The following is a 22979-nucleotide window of genomic DNA, read 5'->3' on the forward strand; positions in this document are numbered from 1 at the left end:
AATCACAAAGCGATAGTGTTCAGAAAGGTCGAGAGGCCGTCAGGTAACTATTCGTATGCAGTCAGAGTAGATACACTAGTGTCAACCAACACCTGGTGCATAGGGGATTATTATTTTATTTTTTTACCACAGTGGTCAAGGCTACATGAATAAACATGGCAATTCATGAATGAACTTCAACTAAAATGACATGGGTTCTTCTCATTGCTTGGTAAGTCTAAGGTTTGAGAAAACATCTCACGTCTCATTATTTATTGTTATCATTGTTTTATTATTATTATTATTATTTCAAATAATTGTTCCGATACTGATACCTTCATTTGTAATTTTGTACGGTCATTTGTGTATCAGCATGTGTATCAGTGTTCAAAATCGATGCGCTGTCTCTTTAAGAAACCGCATCGTTCGGTTTTGGGATGGACACACACACACGACATTAGTGTGTCCGATATGGCTGAATGCAATCACGTTACCTCTGCTAAGTCTTCAACAAGCATGACCTCGTTAGGTCGAGCTCTTTCTCGCAGCAGGTTAAATCAGTCTGATGTGTTTCAGTCGCAGATATCTCTCAGCCGGAGCGCCACGGGTCAGAGCAGGAGATTCTCCAGCAGCTCGGAGACTCCTGATCACAGCCCCAATGTCGAGGCAAGGGTCCTGGTCATAAACACCGGCGGAACTATCGGCATGACGTATCATAATAACGGTAAACAAACACTGTCATCAGCGCTCACACAGCTGCATATATTCCGCACTAGGAATATATAGCCAAAAGGGTGTAAATATTAATGCATGGGTCTTAGGAGTAATAATTATCTTTAGGATGGACCTGGAATGCATTAATGCTGTTATTGATATCAATAATATTAATATCAAACCAAGGGGCATCTGTAAATAAACAATTTTCTGAGCATGGATGCCATGACTTACCTAACCTGTAAGTTAGCTACCATGATGTAGGCTATTTCTTTTAAATAAAATGTATTATAACGGAATAATTCAGTTATAATATATACTAATTATATATAATTACTGAATTATAATAATTCAGAACAATTTTGTGAAAAATTTGATATCTTACAATAAATGCCTCTTGATTATGCACACATTTTTTATGTTTACATAAGGTTTCTTTGGGACAGTCTGTTCGACTATTTGCTTCAAGTCAAAACTAAAATAACAGTACAGTAAGACATGCGAACAACTTCACATTGAGTGCTAAAACATGCATTGTCATGAACCTGTTATGCATTTATTTGGTGGATGACTTGGTAATTTCATCTTTAATTTGCCATCGTCAGTCTGATTTTTATTATTATCATTTATTATGATTTCATGAATTTAAAGCATGACTTGTCCAGCCAATGGGAATGTTTTTGTTTTAAGTTTAAAATGGAAAATGTTTGTTTTAAGTTTTAAATAAACCAATTGATGCATCTTCAGTGGATCTATATTTAAAGAAGGATCCATATCAATGGATCTGTATTAAAAACAGGGTGCATATCAATGGATGTATATTGTAAGCAGGAATGGATTACACAGCTGAAAGTCTGAATAATGCACACTTGGTGACTTGATTATCTAAAGTAATAAATGGGAATGGGAAGAGTGCTTGAAGAGGATGCTGATCTTGTTTTATGACTTAATTAGCAAATTCTATGAATATGGTTAAATATTTGCCTTCTGTAAACAGATGTTCGTCTTTTCTGACACTGGCCATCTTATCTAAAACGAACACTGATAAAAAAAGGATAGCATCTTTTAAAGGATTTGCAAGGTCAACAAAAACATTCAGCTCTATTTATCAGAGTTCAAGGACAGAGAGTACATAACAGAATTACAATAAACACTGACTTTTTCCACCCTAAATTGGTTTTATCTTTCATTCTGCCATAAACAGGCTCTGTGAAAATCAACCTTCATGTGGACAGAGGTTCTGTTTGAAAGTCCTGTGGGTTATTTTCTTCCCTAATGGAAACCTGGACACATTTTGTTCCAAGACTCTACAGTTACAACAGCTGGTTTGGCTTGTTGAACACATGAACAACACTAGTCATATGGGAAACTGTCCACTGCTTTTTTTTTCTGTAGACTCCTGTAGAATCTGTAGACTTCTGTAGACATGTGCCTGATGAAGGTCATGAGACCGAAACGTTGCCAATAAATATTTGTCATACGGTTTTGCAAGTACAGATAGTGTGCGGGAGTTCTTTTTTTTTCTTTTTCTTTTTTTCTGTAGACTCCTGCCATTACGGGTCTGCATGATGCAATTTTTAAAAATTTCCTCTCCGGCCATCAAAACAGAGATTTTTGATTAGGTTTTTAGTGTTTCGGAGTACGTTTAACTTGTACCACGTAGTTAGGCCTTTCACGATCATTAATTTTGTGTCGACGATTAATTGTCATACAAATCATTTTGATCCATGATTTATTTCTGTTTTGACATGTCACTTACAGTGTAAGCCCAATACTTTTTATTTTATTTTTACTTTGAATCGTATATAATATATGCTAATAAAAAATAGAATTAAATAGGCCTAAATATTATTATATGATATAATATTATCTTTATGTGCTTTGTGAACAGTTTTTTATATTCTTTGGCAAAATGTGATTGAAATTTAAACTGCACAATTATTGTGTTTATTAATTATTAGACCGATTAGACTGAATAACCACTATCATATGATTAATCAATAATCATGACAGGTCTACACATAATTATTTCATATGTAAACCATTTTTTCATTGAACTTCTAGCATAAATAATATAAAGTTAGTTATACTAGATACAATATTTCTTTTTATTCTAGTCTGTAAAAGGGAATGTGATTTAAAATGCGTAAAATGATACAATATTAGCATAGTATACGCAGTTTCAAATATTCAAGATGGTTATTTTGGCTTCATTGCTGATGCTGAATTCTGGTCAAAAGAACCCGAGGGATGCAAACATGAAAATCCATGAAAAACATATGAATTTGTTGCATTTATTCATAACTCTTTACAGGCTTTTCTTCTATATTTGCAGTTCTGTCTCCAGAACCTAATCTTGTTGAAACTCTACGCAAACTCCCTGTTCTGCACGATGAGCAGTACGCACAGCATACCAGACTGTATGACTACTACAAGCCTGCGGAGAACACGCTGGTGCTGCAGTAAGTTCCCACACAGATGCACACGGATGTGCCATCAAGTTAGAAATATGGAGGTGTTATCCTGTTTATAGATCCAGACACTGATTACATTCATCTATTTCTATACAAAATACAGGTTTGAATGGTTGGTATCTACTTTAATTACAGTTTTAATGGAATAGTTCTATATATATATATGTGTGTGTGTGTGTGTGTGTGTGTGTGTATATATATAATATATATATATACTGTACTCTTTTATAATATAAATTTAAATAATATAAATCTCTTTTAAAAACAAATAAATAAATCAATAAATTATTGAAATTGTCTTGTGGCTAATTGAGGATGCTGTTTCTGTCATTTTTACACATTTGAGAATATTACATCCCCTATAATGGGATGTATATGTAATTGCTTAGCTACGTATATTTTCGGATTAGTCTTAGCACAATGGTTATGGCTGTACAATAATTTTTCACGCTATTGAAAATGGTAGATGATTGATGGTAGGTTGAACTGTGTTTTTGTGTATTCCGTGTAATTTACTGTGGCATCGTTTAAGACCTGATAATGTGACTAAATGACACTGTCTAAAAAATTGTAGTATAGCAATTATAATATAGTTATAATATGGTTAATATATAGCAATTTGCCAATCTTAAAGTTCCCCTATTATGCTTTTTCGAATATTACCTTTCATGCAGTGTGTAATATAGCTGTTTGTGAATGTTAAAGTTCTGCAAAGTTAAAGATCAAAGAATTCCTAATCTTAAAAGCTAGAATTGATTCTGAACTGCCAAAATGAGGCGTGAGCAATTCCAGTTTCACTTCCTGATAGAAACCTAGGTTTGTAACACATTTGTATAATGGTAGCCTATGATCTTCATTGGCTGCCTGTGAACAACATTTACTTTGATCCGTCCTCAAACACTCTAGTTATAGCTGAGCCCCGGAAGAGTTTGGTTCGTGTTGTCAGAACTGTTTTCTGTGCATGCGCTTCCAAAGGATGAGGACTCGTGCTCGAATTTATGCAGTAAAATCGACACCATCTGTTTGTATCACTGTGTATAAAGTGCTGAGGAAGATCTAGAGCTGAAATGCAAATATGGTAATATGCATTTTGTTTCTGACACACGCTGTAAGTGGTCAACCAATCATAACAGACTGGGCTATCTGACCAATCAGAGCAGAGTAGGCTCTTGGAAAGTTGGGGTTTAGAAAGACTGAGAAAGACACTGACTGAGAAAAGAGGTTATTCTGCAATGTATATTATGAGAAAATGAATGTGTCTTTTGAACTTGGAAGCATGTAAACCGTTTGTTGGAGACCTTCCCACAGCGATGAGCAAAGTCTGAAGTCTGCTGCCTCTCAACATGTACGCATCCATTGACGCACACATGGTTTTCGTTTTAGCTACAGCAAATCAGTCAGACTCTTGCTGTCAATAAATAATCTATCCTTTTTTTGTTTTTAGTTGATCTAGCTGAACTAACCCATGTTTACCTAATGGTCTTTGCTGGTTTAAATAAGAAATTTTGCTTTACTTTTAGAGCTTGTTGTAAATGTTTGGGTGCGTAAAAAAAAAAAAAAATCATAAACTTTAAAATTTAGCTGTTTTTTAATCATGTTCTCTCTTTTGTTCCACCCCAGACTGTCGAAACAGAATAAGAGGATTGTATATACAGTTTTAGAATACTCTCCCCTTCTCGACTCCTGTAATATGACCACAGATGACTGGGTCACTATTGGAAAAGACATCGAGGTGCTTCCTTTATAACCATCTTTCTCCTTACATTTAAAAAAAAAACTGATTTGTGAACAGAACTGATCTGATAAATTATTTGATTCTGGTATTTTTTTTATTTACATTTTTTTTACAACCATTTGTAATTGTAGGTAAACTTCGAATTTCTTGAAGGTAGATTTTTAGTTGGTATGTTAAAATCAGCACGGAGATTTTGAATGTTTTTTTTCTCGTATTCACAGAAACACTATGAGCAATACGATGGTTTTGTCATCCTGCACGGCACAGACACCATGGCTTACACCGCCTCTGCCTTATCCTTCATGTGTGAGAATCTGGGAAAGCCTGTCATCCTCACTGGCTCACAGGTAACGTGTTTTAAATGGATCATTTGCTCACCTTTGTGTTGCACAAATTGAGCATTTTAAGAGCGTTTTCAAACCTGTCTCGTTTGGAACGTTTTCTTTTTTGGAACCTGGTATGTTTCTCCCTTCGGTGTGTTTAGGCACATATGAACATGGCAATCGCGCTCGGATCCGCGCCAAAACAATCGCTCCGAGATCGCCTGAACGAGGCGACAGACCAACGAACCAAGCAGTATCGTAATTCATTACGGGAATTGGAAATGTGTTATATAGAAAGCAGTGTGAGGTAGCTTATTAGTTATCGTATTTGAGAACTAAAGAGCATTATACATATAAAATTATAAAAATGGTTAAATATATATCATTTAGCAGAACTTGAATGACGGCTACAGATAAAGCCACAATAAGGTCGGGAAGCGAAGATTTTGATCCGCTTTGAGTGTGTTTCGGAAATGTCACGCCCCTTACCAAAACCACGAGTTTCAACACACTACCAATGCAACTCAACCATGGCCCTTTATTTTGAGTATGCCATGGGCGGGAATTATTCAAATGAGGGATATTGATACGGGTCTGTTCTCGGAAGACAACTTAAGACTACAATCGAGGCGTTTCAGGGAGTTCAGATACAGCGCGCACTGAAATAGAGAATACTGTAACTCCCTTTGGGGAAACTTTGTGCTTTGTAACTTTGCAGACCTTTTTCATGCTCATACAGCAACATTAGTTGATGTAAAAAGCTTAATAGGATCTCTTTTTTTAAAGCTACATCCAATATTAACAATTAACTAGTGGTCATCAAAAAAGCATCACAACCATCTTATATGTTGCAGGTGCCGATCTATGAGATGAGGAATGACGGGCGGGATAACCTCTTGGGGGCGCTGTTGATAGCAGGACAGTTTGTCATCCCTGAGGTGAGTTTTGTAATCTCTGTCAGTGACTTGTTTGTAGCCATTACAAATGCATTTTAAAAACTCATGTTTTGGAGGATGTTAAGACTGCAGTTATAAAATAGTTTTAGCATTTAAAACTATTTAGCTTTTAAGCAATTTTATTTTAAATATGGAAGATAGTTTTTAATAAAGTACAGGAAATTATATTTGATTAAATGTGGTTTTAAGTGTCCTTTGAGATGATTATGTTTTGCAGTACACTGTGTTTCTGCCATGCCAATGAAGCACATTAAAGATTCTTTGTTATAAAGTTATTGTAATAAGAATAACATTATTGTAATAATTTTATAAATATTGTTATTGTCATAAAAAAATAATTAGAAAGAAGTTTAAATTGAGTAAAGCACCAGAAAAAGCCCCTTGTGTCTTTCTTCACAGGTTTGCCTGTATTTTCATCATAAGCTGTACAGGGGAAATCGTGTCACCAAAGTGGATGCTGGAAGCTTTAACGCATTTACCTCACCAAACCTACCGCCACTAGCCAATGCTGAAGTCGACATCAAAAGTGATTCCAGTTCTGACAACATTTATACACAGCCTTAATCCCATATGGGTCTATTTAAAAATGGAAAATGCACACAAAATTTCATAATCAGTATATATATATCAGTTAAATTTTCTTTTACATTTTAGTTAACTTATTACTTCTTTTGTTGTGTTTTTGTCTTTTTTTTATTAGTTTTTTTTTAAAATGTCTGTAGTTTTTAATAATGTTTTATTTCAATATTAGTTTTAAGTTTTTCGGACATCGAGGTAAACTAAATTGAAATGAGAAATGTTGCGTTGGCATTTTTTTTTTTTTATTAACAAAAAAGTTTTTGGTTGATGGTTTTAGTTTGAGTAATAATAATAAAAAAGCTTTTTTAATCATTTGCTGTTCACTTTAAAAAAACATAACAGGACATAGGACAGGAAACATTGCAGGACACTGCTTGCAATTTTATAGAAACCTTATTAGTGATGCTGCAGTGCAATTTCTTTTATTCAGATGTATTATGCTTTATTTCTTACTCTTTAGTTAACTGGGACACTGTGTGGCGAGCCAATACAACCGCCAAATTCACTGTCAACACACAATTGAACCGCAATGTGGGTCTCCTGCGACTCTTCCCAGGAATCACTGCTGATACAGTAAGGCCGTGTGGTAATGTCTGCCTTTATTTGACACATATTTTTGCCAAATCTCTACATTCAGTGCATGAACATGTTCATTGTTTTCACATTTTTTAGTAAATAATGACTGAACTGAACTTTTGTAAGTTTCAGATGTTTAGATGAGATCCATTCTCTCATCAGGTCCGGGCCTTCTTGCAGCCTCCTATGGACGGGATCGTGTTGGAGACCTACGGCAGCGGGAACGCCCCTGATAACCGTGCAGACCTGCTGGATGAGATCCGTAAAGCGACCGAGAGAGGAGTCGTCATGATCAACTGCACCCAGTGTCTCCGGGGATCGGTCACTACCTCATACGCCACTGGCCAGGTATGGGAGTTTGCTTATGAAAGGCCTTATGTGTGTGTATTCCAGGAGTGTGTAATTTAATATTCCCTCTCAGGCTCTGAGTGATGCCGGTTTGGTCGCTGGGTGTGATATGACCCCAGAAGCTGCTCTTTCAAAACTCTCCTATGTGCTGGCAAAACAAAACCTCAGTACAGAAGAGAAGAAGAAGGTATGGAAAAATGTCTCTTAAAAAATACATTTAAACCACATTTGGGTCAATAACATATACACTACCATTCTGAGGTTTGGGGTCAGTGATAAATCTTGTATCGCTGTTTCCACATAATATTAAGGAGCACAACTGTTTTCAACATTGATAATAATAATAATGAATGTTTCTTGAGCACCAAAACAGCATATTAGAATGATTTCTGAAGGATCATTTCACACTGAAGACTGAAGCCCAAAATCAGCTTAGCATCACAGAAATAAATTACATTTTAAAATATATCACAATTGAAAACAGTTATTTTACAATTTACTTTTTTTAAATATAATAATATTTCACAATGTTACTGTTTTAATGTATTTTTTTTAATCAATTTGGTGAGCTTCTTTCATTGAAAGAGACTTCTGTCATTGAACAAATCTTACCGATCCCAATTTTTTGAACAGTAGTGTATTAGTGAAAATCAAATTTAAAATACAAATGTTAAGTTCTTGTTGATGCTAATGTGTTTCATATTATTTTTGACTTAAATACCATTTTCAAGAAAAGTGTAAGAAATTTCATGTGGTGTAACCATTTAGTAAATAGTACAAAAAAATTATTTTTCAAAGCTAATAAGTTTTTTTTTTAAATTACATGAATTATTTAACGTCACATTACGTGACCTTTTACAACCTCTTTTCTTTCTTTCTTTCTTTCTTTCTTTCTTTCTTTCTTTCTTTCTTTCTTTCTTTCTTTCTTTCTTTCTTTCTTTCTTTCTTTCTTTCTTTCTTTCTTTCTTTCTTTCTTTCTTTCTTTCTTTCTTTCTTTCTTGTGCATGTTAGTTTTACCGCATGAATTTGATTTGAATTTGAGTTTTTCCAAATAATAATAAGCAGTAAAGTAGTTTTATTGTAAATAATAATAAGAAGATAATAATTATTACTTGTTTTAAATCACTTTAGTTAAGCGTGTTATTTGTTCATAAGATGCTGAGTCGTAATCTGCGTGGAGAGATGATAGCTGACCTGGGCGGAGCAAAGCTTTCTCTCAGCGACAGTCGCTTTATTCAGGTCATCGCCAAGTCCCTCAGCATTAGCTGTAAAGAGGTAATGTAACCTGCACTTTCTCTCTTTCTAACTTTGTTTTGCTCTGGGGTGTGTGATTATTGACAACTATAACCAAAAACATTAAATCCCAATTTTTCTGGGAATTTAGCTTATAACAGTAACTAGATGATATTTTGCTGAGTGTTTCGGGTCGCCTTGTTTTCCGAATACTATGTGTTCGGACATACTACTCTGTTGGCTTACTGTTTTTCGCATACTATATGTAGTAGGGCAGTATTTGATTTCGGATGCAGCGACCTGTCTTTATAAATGGGTCATTGAGTCATTCACTCTATGCTACTTTCAAAAACACTGAATCATTTTGTAACGGAACTGCTGTGTTTCGTACAGTGTACATAACGAGCTTTCGCACCGTTGGAAAGTTTTCATAGTTATAATTTTTGGCGGAAGTACCGGCTTTTTGCCATCTTCGTATCCCAGGAACTGGGAACGATTTTGAGGGGAACTAAATTAGCTCCTACTTCAGAGTAAGTTCTAACCCAGAACATAAGGAACTCCCAGTGACTTAAGTGTACAGTACGTTGATTGGCAGAACATATGCCATACGAAACACCAGCACTCACCTTTTTTTTGAACAGCTGTGTAAATGCAGTTTACGTATACTTAGTCTGGACTAACATACAGAAAGCTAATGTTAATGTTATTTACCTGTTGCCTTTGTCTGTGGCGTTTCTCAGCCTCTGATATGAAGCACTGTTTGTTGTCGTAGGAGTTTTCGTCTCTTAGCTCTCCTTTTTGCTCTTTCAATCACATAACTTATACATCTACATTCCATATCCGTTATCACAAAACCCACAACACACAACAAAAACATAGCTATGTTCACTGCATCCTCCATCCTCCAGTTTTTGAATGCCGCTCTTAAATGACAGCTGTTGGCTTAAATCACTTCAGAGTTCCTACTGGTGCTGTGAATGTAACCAGGAAAATGGCCCTAGGGGAACATTTAGGTCTCGGGTGGCTAGTTCCTAAAACTGAGTTCCTATAACTACCCGGTGCGAAAGCCCCCGTATAGTGTACACCCCTACTTGGAAGTGATTTCACTAAACAGTTGTGGCAGTTTGGTACACATACAAACATACAACCATGTAAAGAAGCAGTAGAGGCTGTGATGAACAATTGTGATCAACTCTAATATTACTGATGTCCACAGGAGCTTGAAGCCATACGAGATGCACTAACTCCCACTCTGGTGTGCGTTGCTGCTAAGATCGGAGACATTGAAGCTTTAGAGGCCATAAGGGAAATGGTAAAATATTGCTACATGTTTGGACACCCATTTAGAAGGGCAAACACTAACTGTAAAAAGTGGAATCAAGTAAATGCAGCATATTCTAAACATTGTACAGTTTGCGCTAATGCATGCATGCAACTTTTTTGTATTTGAATATTTTTTTATTATAATAAAAACTTTATGTATGCATGCAAACAAGGCAGTATTAAATGCAGTCTAGCAAAATAAGATGCGGGTGATGACTCATGTTTCTATATAGGGCTCTGACTTGAGCATGGCAGACTATGATGGGCGCACTCCTCTCCACATCGCTGCATGTGAGGGGCATCTGAAAGTGGTGGAGTATCTGCTGAGTAAAGGGGCTACAGTCTATGCCAGAGATCGCTTTGGCGATACACCACTTCGCAATGCTGTTCGCTTCAGGTACGTAGGACTGATTTAAGTGTCCAAATATTTTTTGGGGCAACAAAAAGTAATCTAATTGCCATAATTTCAAAGTTTTGACTTAACTATTTGTAATTTATACAGTCTTTAAGGCGAACTAGACCACTGGTTTTAAACTGGTGGTTCCGACCTGTAAATGAGTTCTGATGCAACTCGCCATATAATCATTAATAGTTAGCATAGCATTTACTTACCCTCATTCCAAAACAATAGCTGTGTCCAAATTCAGAGGCTGCATCCTTCGAAGGATGCAAATTTCAAAGGCCACGTCAGCGGTGAAGCAATGAACGTCACTTCACACAATGAATCTTGGGATAGGATAGGCTGCGAAGGATCCACTCATTCTATCCTTTGTGGCCCAGGGAAAGATGGACTCATTTGTAGGCCGCATTAAAATGAGCCATCGAAAGCTGCCTTTGAAATATTCAGCCTCTGATTTGGGACAATGACCTTCTTTCTTCCATAAAAGACAAAAGGTGACTTGTAAGGTGAAGTCAGTCAAACACATGTGACTTTAAATGTCATTTTTTTAAATGTCTGTAGGCATAAGGATGTTGTGAAGCTGCTGAGGAAGACTGGAGCTCATTTTTCCCGGGATGAAATGGTTGATGCTGGAACGGAGTTGTGCAGGTCTAATTTACATACACGCATTTCGTCACCATCCATCCTTCTCTTATTGCTTTTATAAACTTGTGGACACAGCAATTTTATAAATGACACAAGTGTCAGTTTTATTTTTATTAGTAGTAGCAGTAGTACTTTTTTTTTTTTTAGTACGGATCTATTTAATTACAATTTATCCGTTAAGTAGTATAGTTAAACATAGGGTGGATTTTTAAATGGCACATTATAGTTCAATTAATGTGCGGTCACAAATATGAGCATCTGTTTTTTTATTTATTTAGAATTTATGTACAGTACAGATCAGTGCATTGAGCACATACCAGAACTGTTTGTCTTCAGTTTATGAACTTCCTGTGATAAGGTTGATGATTGGCCATTTAGCTATTCTAATGTGTGTTTTACAGTCTTGCGGCGAGTGGCGACTTGGAAGGATTGGAGACTTGGCAGTTAGCTGGGGTTGATCTGTCCATGCCCAGTTATGATGGACAGACACCCATTGAAGTGGTGAGTTAATGATGGAGATCTGTGCGGAATACACAATTATAACCAAGCGTTTGATGCCTTCAGTGACATTTTATTCTTATAACTGTATGAATGGAGATACAAGACATTATTTGTTGCATTGGCTAAAAAATGACTTCTGCATTGTCAAAGCAATGACAAATATGGTAATCCATTTTAAAGATGCTTCCTGTAAATCAGGGGTGTCCAAAGTCAGTCCTAGAGGGCCACTGTCCGACAGAGTTTAGCTCCAACTTGCCTCAAAACCCCTGCCTGGAAGTTTCTAGAATACCTTGAGAGACCTTAGCTGTGTTTAACCCTCATTCACTATTCCCTACATTATTCCACTAATATAGTCTACTTGAAGGAGTGAATGAAAACGAGTGAGCAAATTCGGACACTGAGTGCACCGGAAGGGAGACGCGGGAATTAATTTGGCATGACCCTCACAGTGCGGTATTCTCTGGCCGTTGAGTGTGCATCAGGTGTACTCTCGTTATTGTGGGGCATTATTGTATTGAATTAGTGCACTCAGTAAGGTTTGGACACCACTACAAATGGCTGTCCCCTCAAATACTGCCCTATGTAAGGTTATAGTGGGCGATTTCGGACATATCCCTTTGATTAGCTGGTTCGGGTGTGTTTGATTGGGGTTGGAGCTAAACTTTGCAGGACAGTGGCCCTCCAGGAGCAGGATTGGACACCCCTGCTGCAAACTTTTATTAATGGGCTTCTCTCACATGTAGGCAAGAGCCACTGGATGTGAGGAGGCAATTAAGTTCTTACAACAGTACCAAACTCAGGTAGGGAACAAAAACTAATATATACAGTAGTCAACATTTGAAGTGGATCAAAATCTTTCTTCAAAGTTATACATGCATTTTGAACAATACCCGTTCTGGTCTTAGGACAACTTGCAACTCCTCAAAGACTTCATGATACTTTTAAATATTTTTAACATATATTACATAAAATATTTTACAATCTTTACATTACATAAATATACTTAACCTTTTTTAAAGAAAACCTTTTAAAAACTTGAAATAATGATATAGATGTATACACTTACAGCGATAAGAATACTGTATGTTATTATCTTTTACTTAATGGTTTCACCACATGTCATGTTTTAGAGTCATTAAATTGAAATGTTTTCAAATTTTTCAAAACCATATGAAACCTAAATTTGAAGTTTTTGCCTTGTTTTATTTTCAATGATTCTGTGACATGAATTTTTAGAATTCGTATTAGGAATTGTGCTTTTTGACATTTTAATTAAGTTGTATAGTTGTATAAGTTGTATGTATACATTACTAAAGCAGGTTATGCATGCTAACTCCCCAAAATAATTTTGTTACCTGAAATATATAGTATACATACTTTTCCACAGATTGAAGAGATGAAGTTAAATATTAGCAAGTATTCTTTACATAAAACTTTACAAAATCTTTTGACTGATGCTCTTCACTTTCCAGCATCAGACAGATGAGGGTAATGAGGTAAAAACAGTTTAAGTCATTTTACTCAAGAGTAAAAACACATACATTTTTCATCATTTCATATGATAAAAAAATCTAGGTTACACTTTATTTTAAGGTGACGTGGTTACACTGTACTTAAATAAGTATTGAGTCATATTAATTAACTAAATGCACTACTATAGAGTTACGGTAAGGGTTTGGTTTAGGGTTAGTAATTATGCATAATTTATAGTAAGTACACGTTGTAATGTGTAACTACATCACCTTAAAATAAAGTGTTACCAAAATCTATATGTATGTATTGTACACACACAGTGTGTGTGTGTGTGTATGTGTGTGTGTGTGTGTGAGTGTATATATATATATATATATATATATATATATATATATATATATATATATATATATATATATAATATATATATATATATATATATATATATATATATAAATATATATATATATATATATATTGGTTTTTGTTTTGTTTTTTAAGTGCATGCTTCAGAGTGATGCGGAAGTACATGTCTCAATGGTAGGGCTGTGAGTTGATCTCCCATGGTAAAACGATACAGGTTCAGGCTTACAGTAATTAATAGCTTGATGGGCATCTTGACGTTTCCTTCAGATACACAATGAGTGAATGGTCCTGTCTTGTTTGTAAAACATCCACCTTTGTGAAAGGCACTTAAGGGAATGTGCTCATGAAATGTTCAGTCTTTGTGGCATGTTTGGTGTGTAATTGAAGTTACCGAAAATCAATAGCTTTAAGTTAACAAAAAATCCCTCGTATTTTTCTTGCAGCCAGTATTTGAGGGGGATGAGGAGGAGGTAAATTGTGTTGAGCTGTATATTATTCAGCACACTTCATGTTTATCTGTTTAGGTGCATACTTAATGCTGTGCTTTGCTGTGATTGGACAGTTTTTGGTTTGACCATTTTATATGTTCATAAATTGTGAATTGTGAAATACACTGGTCTAAACAAAACAGAAGATAATGTTGAAAACGGCATGAATGTTTCTTAAAATAAACTGGTTAAACTCATTAAAATGTGCATCCAGATCATTCCATATAATAATAATAATAATAATAATAATAAACATTGTGACTGCAATCTACATTTTGCACATTGAACATTGCATAACTTGTTGCAGTTGAAGTGCAGATCTCATGTAATGCTTACATTATTCTCTTTCTGTCTGTTCTCTAGAACGGCGAGTTTGAGTTTACTGCTTGTCCAAGATCTTGAGGAGGCCGTCCTGCTACCTGTCACTTTCTGCCCTTATCATCCATCCAGTTGTTTTATTTTTAGCAGACGAACAGTAGATTTTCCTCACTTAGACAATTATACTCTTAAAGGGGTCATGTGATGCTATTTTAAAAGTTTGTGATTTTAATTATTGGGTGTAATAGAATAGGTTAACATGCTTTAATATTCCCATTTTCACATTATTGCAGCTCCTTTTTTCACAGTCTGTCTGAAACGCGCTCATTTCTTCAAAATGTTGTGTATAGGCGATGCTGTACTCTCCCAAGTTTAGGAAGCTGTCCTCTGTAAAATGTGTTATGCACAAGCAAACTTTTGGGTTGTACTGATTAACCTCTGAAAGCAAAACACACGGCATCTCTGCGACATGACGATAACGCTTCAGTTCACCGAAGCCTCATCTTCTAACTTTGCGCTTTGTAACTTTGCAGATCGTATAAATGCACAAACAGATACATTACATACTAAAGGAAAATATTTAAAAAGCATCATATGACCTCTTTAAAACATAAAGAGCACAAGCCATAATGTTTTAGATCTGTCCCTCTAAATCAGTAAGCAATCAGATATGAATGTATGTGACGTTGACAGTAAAACAATCATAAATACTGTTTATATTCAAGCACACATAACTCCTACTTGGTACTGTAACTCCTGATGTCAAATAATATGCAATCATTGGAATATTATATATTTATTGTTTAGATTTCAAAAGAATTTAGATATTTGAGACAGTAATGACTAATGGCTGTAATGTCTTCATCCAGTGTTCTTCATGTGTTCACATGTTCATCAGATTCAGTATCACCTCAGTGCTGTCATCTTTATATGAATGTACTTTAATAGCAAATACAATTTTAATCTCAGTGAAGGGTAAGGATGGTTTTACAAACTGTAATTACAGAGAAGTAAACCGAACAAATTGTCTGATGTTTCAGAAATGTTTAGTTGTCTGTTAAAACCAAAATAACCAATTGCCCTGTGAGTGACCACAATGAAAATAATGTTCGTATACCGAAATGTAGTGAACTGTCCTGTTCTTTAGTTATTTTCTTCAGTAAATCTGTGTTGTGTATTCATTAGAGGCATTGGTGAATTTTAGTTCACCTCAGTGAAAGTTCCAATCAAATTGTTTTATTGGTCCATTTTTAAATTGTTGTTGCAATAAAAATACAAAACCATGTATGGTTATGCTATTTAAACCATGCAAATGAACATGTCTGCCTGTACTTTTCTTGTTCTTTTTGTTGTGTCATTATGATCAAATACAGTAATAAATATGTTTTGTTGCCAAATTGTGAAATTAAGTTTTCCTGTGCAAAGAGAAAATGACAACAGTGTTCAACAAACCTTTTCTATTCTGGTTCGGATGGGTCGAACAGCTTGCAGCTGTTAGTGTTGAGCAGTGTGGTCTTACAATTCAGATCTTTGATTAAAACGAACAAGTTGAATAGAGATATAAAGTAGCCTTCTCCAATTGCTAGCCACTCCGAAATTGCCTACCCTACCTTTAAAAGTTTTCTACATGGCCTAGAAAGTTTCCCAATATATACAACAAACCTGAAAATTAACTATAGCATACAATTCACTTTTAAATGATTAAAACGATTTCTGAAGGATCAAATGACACCGAAGACTGGATTAATTGTGCTGAAAATTCAGCTTTGCCATCAAAGGAAAAAATTAAATTATATTAAAGTAGAAAACATACAAGTAATAATAAGTATATTATATTAAAAATAATAGCAGTGATTTTTACTGTATATTATATATAAGTTGTACAATGAAAACAAATGATGGTGCAGTAAGACCTTGTTGAAGGTGGATCATCAGACCGAGCGCCACAACACACTTAGCCAATCAGAAGTAGGGGGCGTGTCCACTCAAAATGGGGGAGGAGAGAGAGTGAGCAAGAGGGAGATTTGATTTTGAAGAAAGACTGTTGAAAGAGAGATGGCTGAGAGACATTACAAAAGAGAAAAGGTCAGAGGTATATCACTGAAAAAAGAAGGGTTTTGATCAGGGATCAGGGTTAGAAAAGCTTTCCAGTGCTGGAGAGACCAAAGCGGGAAGGCCTGAAAGCGGACGCTGACTGAGGTCGTGTTGTTTCTGCTCCATCCGTGAGTAACATTTCATGGTTTTGCTGTGTTTCACAGAACCAAGCCATGCTTTTGTTTTAATGTTAGCTATATAGTAACAGGGCAATTTGGAGTGTCATTGTTTGTCTGGAGCTGCTGTGCTGCTGGCGACTAACAACCAACACTTGCGTGTTTACTCTTGTGTAACGTTAGTTAAAATTACTGTATGTTCATTTGTACGTTAGTTCCTTGTCACTTGTCAGTGGACAAGTATTTTACCCAAGGGATAGTTCACTCACAGATGAAAATTCATTGATTAACGTTACTTCCTCTCATGTTGTTCCAAACCCATAAGACTTTCATTCTTCTATAGAGCACAAATGAAGATCTTTTTTGATGAAATCTGAGATATCTGTCCCTCCTTTGACAGCTACACAACTACCACACAAGAGCTCGTAAAACTAATCCTTATGAATTGAGCAGTTTAGTCCAAAATTTTCTGAAGAGGCAGATTGAATGTAGGATTTTATTCACAAATAAGCATTCATCAACTCATATCAGTTGTGGTAAAGGGTTATGTTTGCTTGACGTGCGAGAACCAATGAGGTTCATTCTTGTGTTTGAGCTTCTGTTGTTTGCTGATGAATGTTTATATGTGAATAAAAGACTAAATTAAATCTGTTCAACATATAAAGTGAGTGAGTTTCTTAAGAGAATTTTGACTAAACCACTCATTTCATATGGATTAGCTTTATAATCTCTTCACAAACTTTTTGAAGCGTCAACGTGGTAGTTGTGGACAGAAATCGCTAAAATTTCATTAAAAATATCTCAATCTGTGTTTCGAAGATGAACAGAAGTCTTGAGGGTTTGGAATGACATGTGAGTGAGTAAATTATGACACAATTTTCATATAGGTGAACTAACACTTTGGTCCTGTGGGGGATTTTGTAGAGACTCGTTGAGCAACACTTCCCATTAAACATCATTCAGGACACTTAAGGAGATCGTCTTCCAGGAACAGAATACTTTATATGTGAACATTTTATAAACATAGATGTGAAGATTTTATATAGGTCCCCTACATTAATTTTTCAAATTGAAGAAGTCAGTCTGTTGTAAAAATGTTAGGCTAATTTATAATGCATTACCTAATATTAATGAATTGTAAATTGTTACTACTTTATATTATTAATGTTATAAAAAGGATTAACGTTTTGGGGAGTTTCCACATCAGATGACTGACTAAAGTAAAGTGATCAAATGACTAATAATCAAACATGATTTATTTTGTGAATGAAATGTCAGACAACACGCTGCCTCATTCATAGCCATGGCAACATTGTTTGGTAAATGGTACACTGACATTTAAGCACACTGTATGTTTTTCTTATGGCACCCTTTCATTTAAATGATCACAAACATATGTTTGGGCTCCTCTGAGGGGAGGCTGAACAGTTGGGGCTCTTGCGTGTGCGTGTGTGTGTGTGTGTGTGTGTGTGTTTGTGCGTGTGTGTGTGTTGGGCTGTTTTCACCCCTGCTGTTCTATTGATCCACTGAACAAGGCCTGAGCTGCACCCTCCTCCATGTCTTTATTCACTGGGAGGGATTTTTGTTTAAAAAAAGGAGAGATTAAAGAAATCTTTTCAACAAGCTTTAATCAGCCACATGACACTATTAGCTCATCTGTGCACCTTACAAGGGTGGCCCAATGTAACGGCACTTTGGGGGCCACATGAATATTTATGCGCTTTTAGGATAAGCCGTCTGTTTTTAATTAGAACATGGAGGTCGTGCAAATCTGGCCACTACTTGTGCTTAAATGGGGAAAATCCCCCAGCGCTCCGCCAATAACCCCCACTGACACGATGCACACCCAGAAAAATCTGAATTTCGTATCTTTACAACATTTGCTCATCTTTTCCCTCACTCTCTAAAGACAGTAATTGTTGTGTCTGCACTTTGCCTTTCACTAAAGGGGACGTCCCGCTGCTCAGGCAGACGAGCCCCTGAAATGGATTAAACCCTCCCTCATCTCTTATCTGAATCTGAAGTTTATCCATTTCCCATTGTCTACAAACATGTCCATTTGAAAATAATTGAGTTTTTTTGTTTGTTTTAATTGGCTTAACTTGTGTTGCTTGACTTTTGAAGGAAATATCAAACGTGTGTTTACTGCAAATGGGTCTCATTTTGTCATTTTCTTTCTTTTGCTCACCTCAGACTTTCTAAACTGGACCAGGAGGTTGTACGTTTTTCAGAGAACTGCTCGACTCCACCAACATTATCCCAAATGACTGGTCAACTATTGGAAAAGACATTGAGGTTCACTTTGACACTGGCACTAATAACAGAATATGAATCTGTTCTCTTAAGATTAAAAATATATATATTTTTTCATATTTAAATTTGAGATATTAAGGCATGATACAACCGGCAAAACCATTGTTTTTTTTTTTTTTCATGCACTGGTCAATTTTGAGCTATTTTGCATTCATGACTTCTCTTCTTTCAGACTAGCAGAAACAAAACATCCAAATTAGACATTTAAGTGTTTATTTTATTACACTTCTTTCACTCTTTTTGCATAATGGAGATTTCAAGTACAAAACATTGTTTAAAGGCTGTTACATACATGTTTAAAAAAAAACCTTGTGTTTGCAGGAAAAGCTATCAGGAATAGATGACTTTGTCGTCCTGCATGGCACAGAGCACCTCTGCCTTGTAAATCATTATACATTATCCAGTGTTTAACAAAACAAGCAGTTTTTACATGGTATACTTGTAGGTTTTAAAGTAGGTACAGTAAATGATTTATATACTGTAATAATTCTGGTTTTAAGACTTTTCATAGCAGCAGCCAAAATTGTGTGTTGTTGTCTTTAATGTGGCCATCTTTGAGATGAGGAGTGATGGGAAGGTCAACCTCTTGGTGGCGCTGTTGATCGCAGGACAGTTTGTCGTCCCTGAGGTGAGAGCCATATGTTCACAGAGATGTTTTTGTGGCATTTGCAAGTGCAGTATGTGCATGATACAGACAAATATTTTTTTTCATGATACAGACTTTTTTTTTTTTTTTTTTTTTTGCATAACGCATACATTTTTACCGAACACTTTATTCAGTGTTGTACAAAAGAAAAACACCACATTATTTACACAAAAATCTTGAACTAACTTCTGATTCTGCCATTCACATTTAACTATTGATTTGAGTGACGCACTGTAAACAGACAGTGCAAATGTGCAACAAGCATGTACATTCGTGAAACAAGTCTGTACAAGTTTATTCGGCCCATGCTAAGGTGTTCTAATGAAAGCTGACAACTGAATCTGAGGGAAATTATTATGACGTGCAATAAAGGACAATTATGAAACACAGTTTGGACAAGAAAAGCCCTCTCACTATTTGTCACCAAAGTGGATTCTGGAAGTTTTAAATCATTCGTCTGACAGAACCTACAGCCAATGCTCTCGATGCAGTGATTCAGTTCTTCCATTTATGCATGGCTGCAATCAGAAATCTGTCTAAGCTACTAATGCTTCTAGGTCTACAGAAATGCAAAAATACGTTTGTTGGATGCTCATAATAACTGAGCATAAAGAGCAACAATTCATTGTTGGGCACTTTAACTACCTTTTTAACTAACCTTTCTTATGTTTATTTTATTATTTAGCCTATGTAATTATATATGCAGTATAGGTGTTTCAACTGATAACCACTTTTTAAGTTGTTTATTTATTGCTGTTCACTTAACCCTTAAGCGTCCTTCGTATAGCAGCCTTTTGGGCATGAAGGTCTCAGGTGTGATCCCAATTCATTTTATTTTTATAAATGTCATTACTATCTTAGTGTACTCTAAATGTACCATATATATATATATATATATATATATATATATATATATATATATATATATATATATATATATATATATATATTAGTTAGTATTATGATATTGTATTTAATATTTTTTTAACCTCAGTAAAAATATTAGTTCCAGTAAGTTCAGACAGCCAAAACCATGGTTACTTCTGGTGATATATGTTGGTATAAAAATAGCAACAAAAAGGGTTAGCCACTAGAGTCATAATTGACTCTTATAAAATTGTCTTTTTAACTCTTGTTTAACTTTTTGTAAATTTTCAACTTTTTTATCTCATAATTCTAACATAATAATCTCATTATTGTTACTTTTTTTAAAATATCAAAAAGCATGATTTTTTCTGAAATTTGCTTCCATACTATGATAAAAAACTAATGTTTTTTTTGGATGAAATTCAGAATGTCACACTGCAGGACACCGTTGCCACTGTTTGTGACTTAATGTCAACTCCCCCATTACTGATGTAATTGTTTTATTATTATTTATTTTTATTTTTTTTGTGTGTGTGTGGTGAAATTCACTGTCAATACACAAATGAACCACAATGTGTGTCTCTTCAAGGGATTGCTGCTGATACAGCAAAACAGTGTGATACTGCCATATATTTATGTTAAATATTATAGAACTATACGGTTATCCGGACCACACCTATTAGGGTTAGGTTAACCGTATAGTACATTTACGTGTGGTCACGTGTGGTCCGGATAACCGCATAGTACCAATATTATTTATCTTGAGTGAAAAACCGGTGAGTGGAAATCTGCTACATATCATGAGACTTTAATTCACACGCAGACGTTGCGCTTTTTGAGCACTTCACAGATTTGCTGCAGTGTATTATTTAGTCAGATGCTGTTATTTGGTCTGTATGTAATGAGACCGAGTTATGGAGCATGTCTAATTCTTTACAAAAAAGCCAGGAGTTGGCATTAGGGTTTACGCCACCTCTGTTAAGAGCAGCATGGGGGAAGGAGCAGGTATTTACTACTTCAATCTGGCTCTTTTGCCATGCGGTGCCTCCCATTTTTTTATCTTCTTTTATGACCTCAGTTTTTATGGCAGATCCTTCAAATACACTTCTGTTTTTATGATTCCACTTCACATTCATTTATAGTCCTCCTAACCCTAATACTCGTGCAACGCTGCAATGGAAATATGGGGTTATATTAAATAAATCATTTAATTGGGGTTATATGCTCTTTTTGGTTGTTACAGTAGTGTCAAATTTGAAAAGACACAAACAAATTGTAGATATTTACCATTACCACACAAAGAAAGTTGCATGGATATGTTGTAAATGACCTCCTATTAGATGCCTGTAGGTGCTGACTAAAGTTTCAGTATTTATTCGCAGCTACCTATTGCATTATATGCCATTTCTGTAGTTTAGTGAACTATTATTGGCTTAGTTGGCTTAACTTGTAAGCTAGCTATCAAGTAGATATATCCTCGATTTGATCTTAAACCACAGGACCTGTCTACAATGTCTCTGAAATGTCCTTGAGCGTGCGGATGTTTGGTAGCAGCTCCAGATGTGCTCTAGCAGGCGTGGGGTCCACCAGGGCTTTAATTTAATCTTCAGCGTCGTTAATTCTTTTCTCAGTGGGACTATTGGGCCACACACACCCTCAAGTATAACAATGTGGCGATGTGATGGGCTAGTCATCCCAGTGGGACACTTCACAAGAAAGTGTAAAATTAAAATATTAAAGAGCTTGTGGTGTCTGTTAATAGATGGATCTTACATGTTTCTCCACAAGTCAGCATGAAATTAAAATAGACCCCCCACTTATTATCATTGACAAATAAGAGTGTCCATTAAAGGACAATATGTATATATATTTTTTGGTTATTCTATATATATATATATATATATATATATATATATATATATATATATATATATATAATGCTGTTAAACACGATTATTTAAAAAATAAGATGAAATAATTCAGGCTGACAGCTTTAGCAGAAACAAGTACCATGGATTAACTTCATTACTCACAAGAGGGCTGTCTTTAAATGTTTACAAGTTAACGTTCAAAATGATTGGAGTTCTTCCGGAACCCGGCTGTTGCACTTTATTGCTGTGATCTCATGTGACTGAAAGATTGTCCCGCCCTCTCCCCAAAACACATAGTCAGTGAAGAGAAGAGATGTCGCTGCAAGAGGAAGATATTTTGGTTAAAGATTGCGAGGTCACATGAATAAAAAATTTTTTAATTATTAATCTTGGTAATTTTGGTAATTTTGGAGATGTGGTAATGCCCCAAACGACCCACTGACCTGCTGGATGAGATCCATACAGTGAGGGTTTAGAGGCCATACAGGGAATGGTGAGCATTTGTTGTAACATACCATAAACCAGAACATGCCTATGCAATGACTGTACTATATAACTCTTTGTTAAAGATGTTTGCTCTCAGGGTGATTCTTCAAATTTCCTTACAACACAAACTGTCAGGCAGGTTGGACCATCTGGCA

At 35.5% G+C, this 22979-nt stretch overlaps 1 protein-coding gene across 3 annotated transcripts; it reads left to right on the plus strand.

Moving 5' to 3' along the window:
• The first annotated feature begins 420 nt into the window (after nt 1–420).
• aspg (asparaginase homolog) lies at nt 421–15825 on the plus strand. Of its 3 annotated transcripts, XM_081347052.1 has the most exons (18): nt 421–703; nt 3029–3155; nt 4788–4899; nt 5124–5249; nt 6080–6163; nt 6581–6707; nt 7221–7333; nt 7499–7684; nt 7758–7871; nt 8840–8959; nt 10134–10229; nt 10474–10637; nt 11202–11288; nt 11687–11786; nt 12530–12586; nt 13259–13282; nt 14069–14095; nt 14477–15819. In XM_081347052.1, the coding sequence occupies exons 1-18, from the start codon at nt 451–453 to the stop codon at nt 14513–14515; spliced, it is 1956 nt and encodes a 651-aa protein (XP_081203178.1). In that variant the 5' UTR covers nt 421–450; the 3' UTR covers nt 14516–15819. The 3 variants fall into 3 exon arrangements, with proteins under 3 accessions (XP_081203178.1, XP_081203179.1, XP_081203180.1); XM_081347053.1 differs by lacking the exon at nt 14069–14095 and having other exon boundaries at nt 14477–15825; XM_081347054.1 differs by lacking the exons at nt 13259–13282; nt 14069–14095 and having other exon boundaries at nt 14477–15825.
• Nucleotides 15826–22979: the final 7154 nt, after the last annotated feature.

This window comes from Scardinius erythrophthalmus (assembly GCF_964197995.2).
Source record: "Scardinius erythrophthalmus genome assembly, chromosome: 19".
Lineage (NCBI taxonomy): Eukaryota > Metazoa > Chordata > Actinopteri > Cypriniformes > Leuciscidae > Scardinius > Scardinius erythrophthalmus.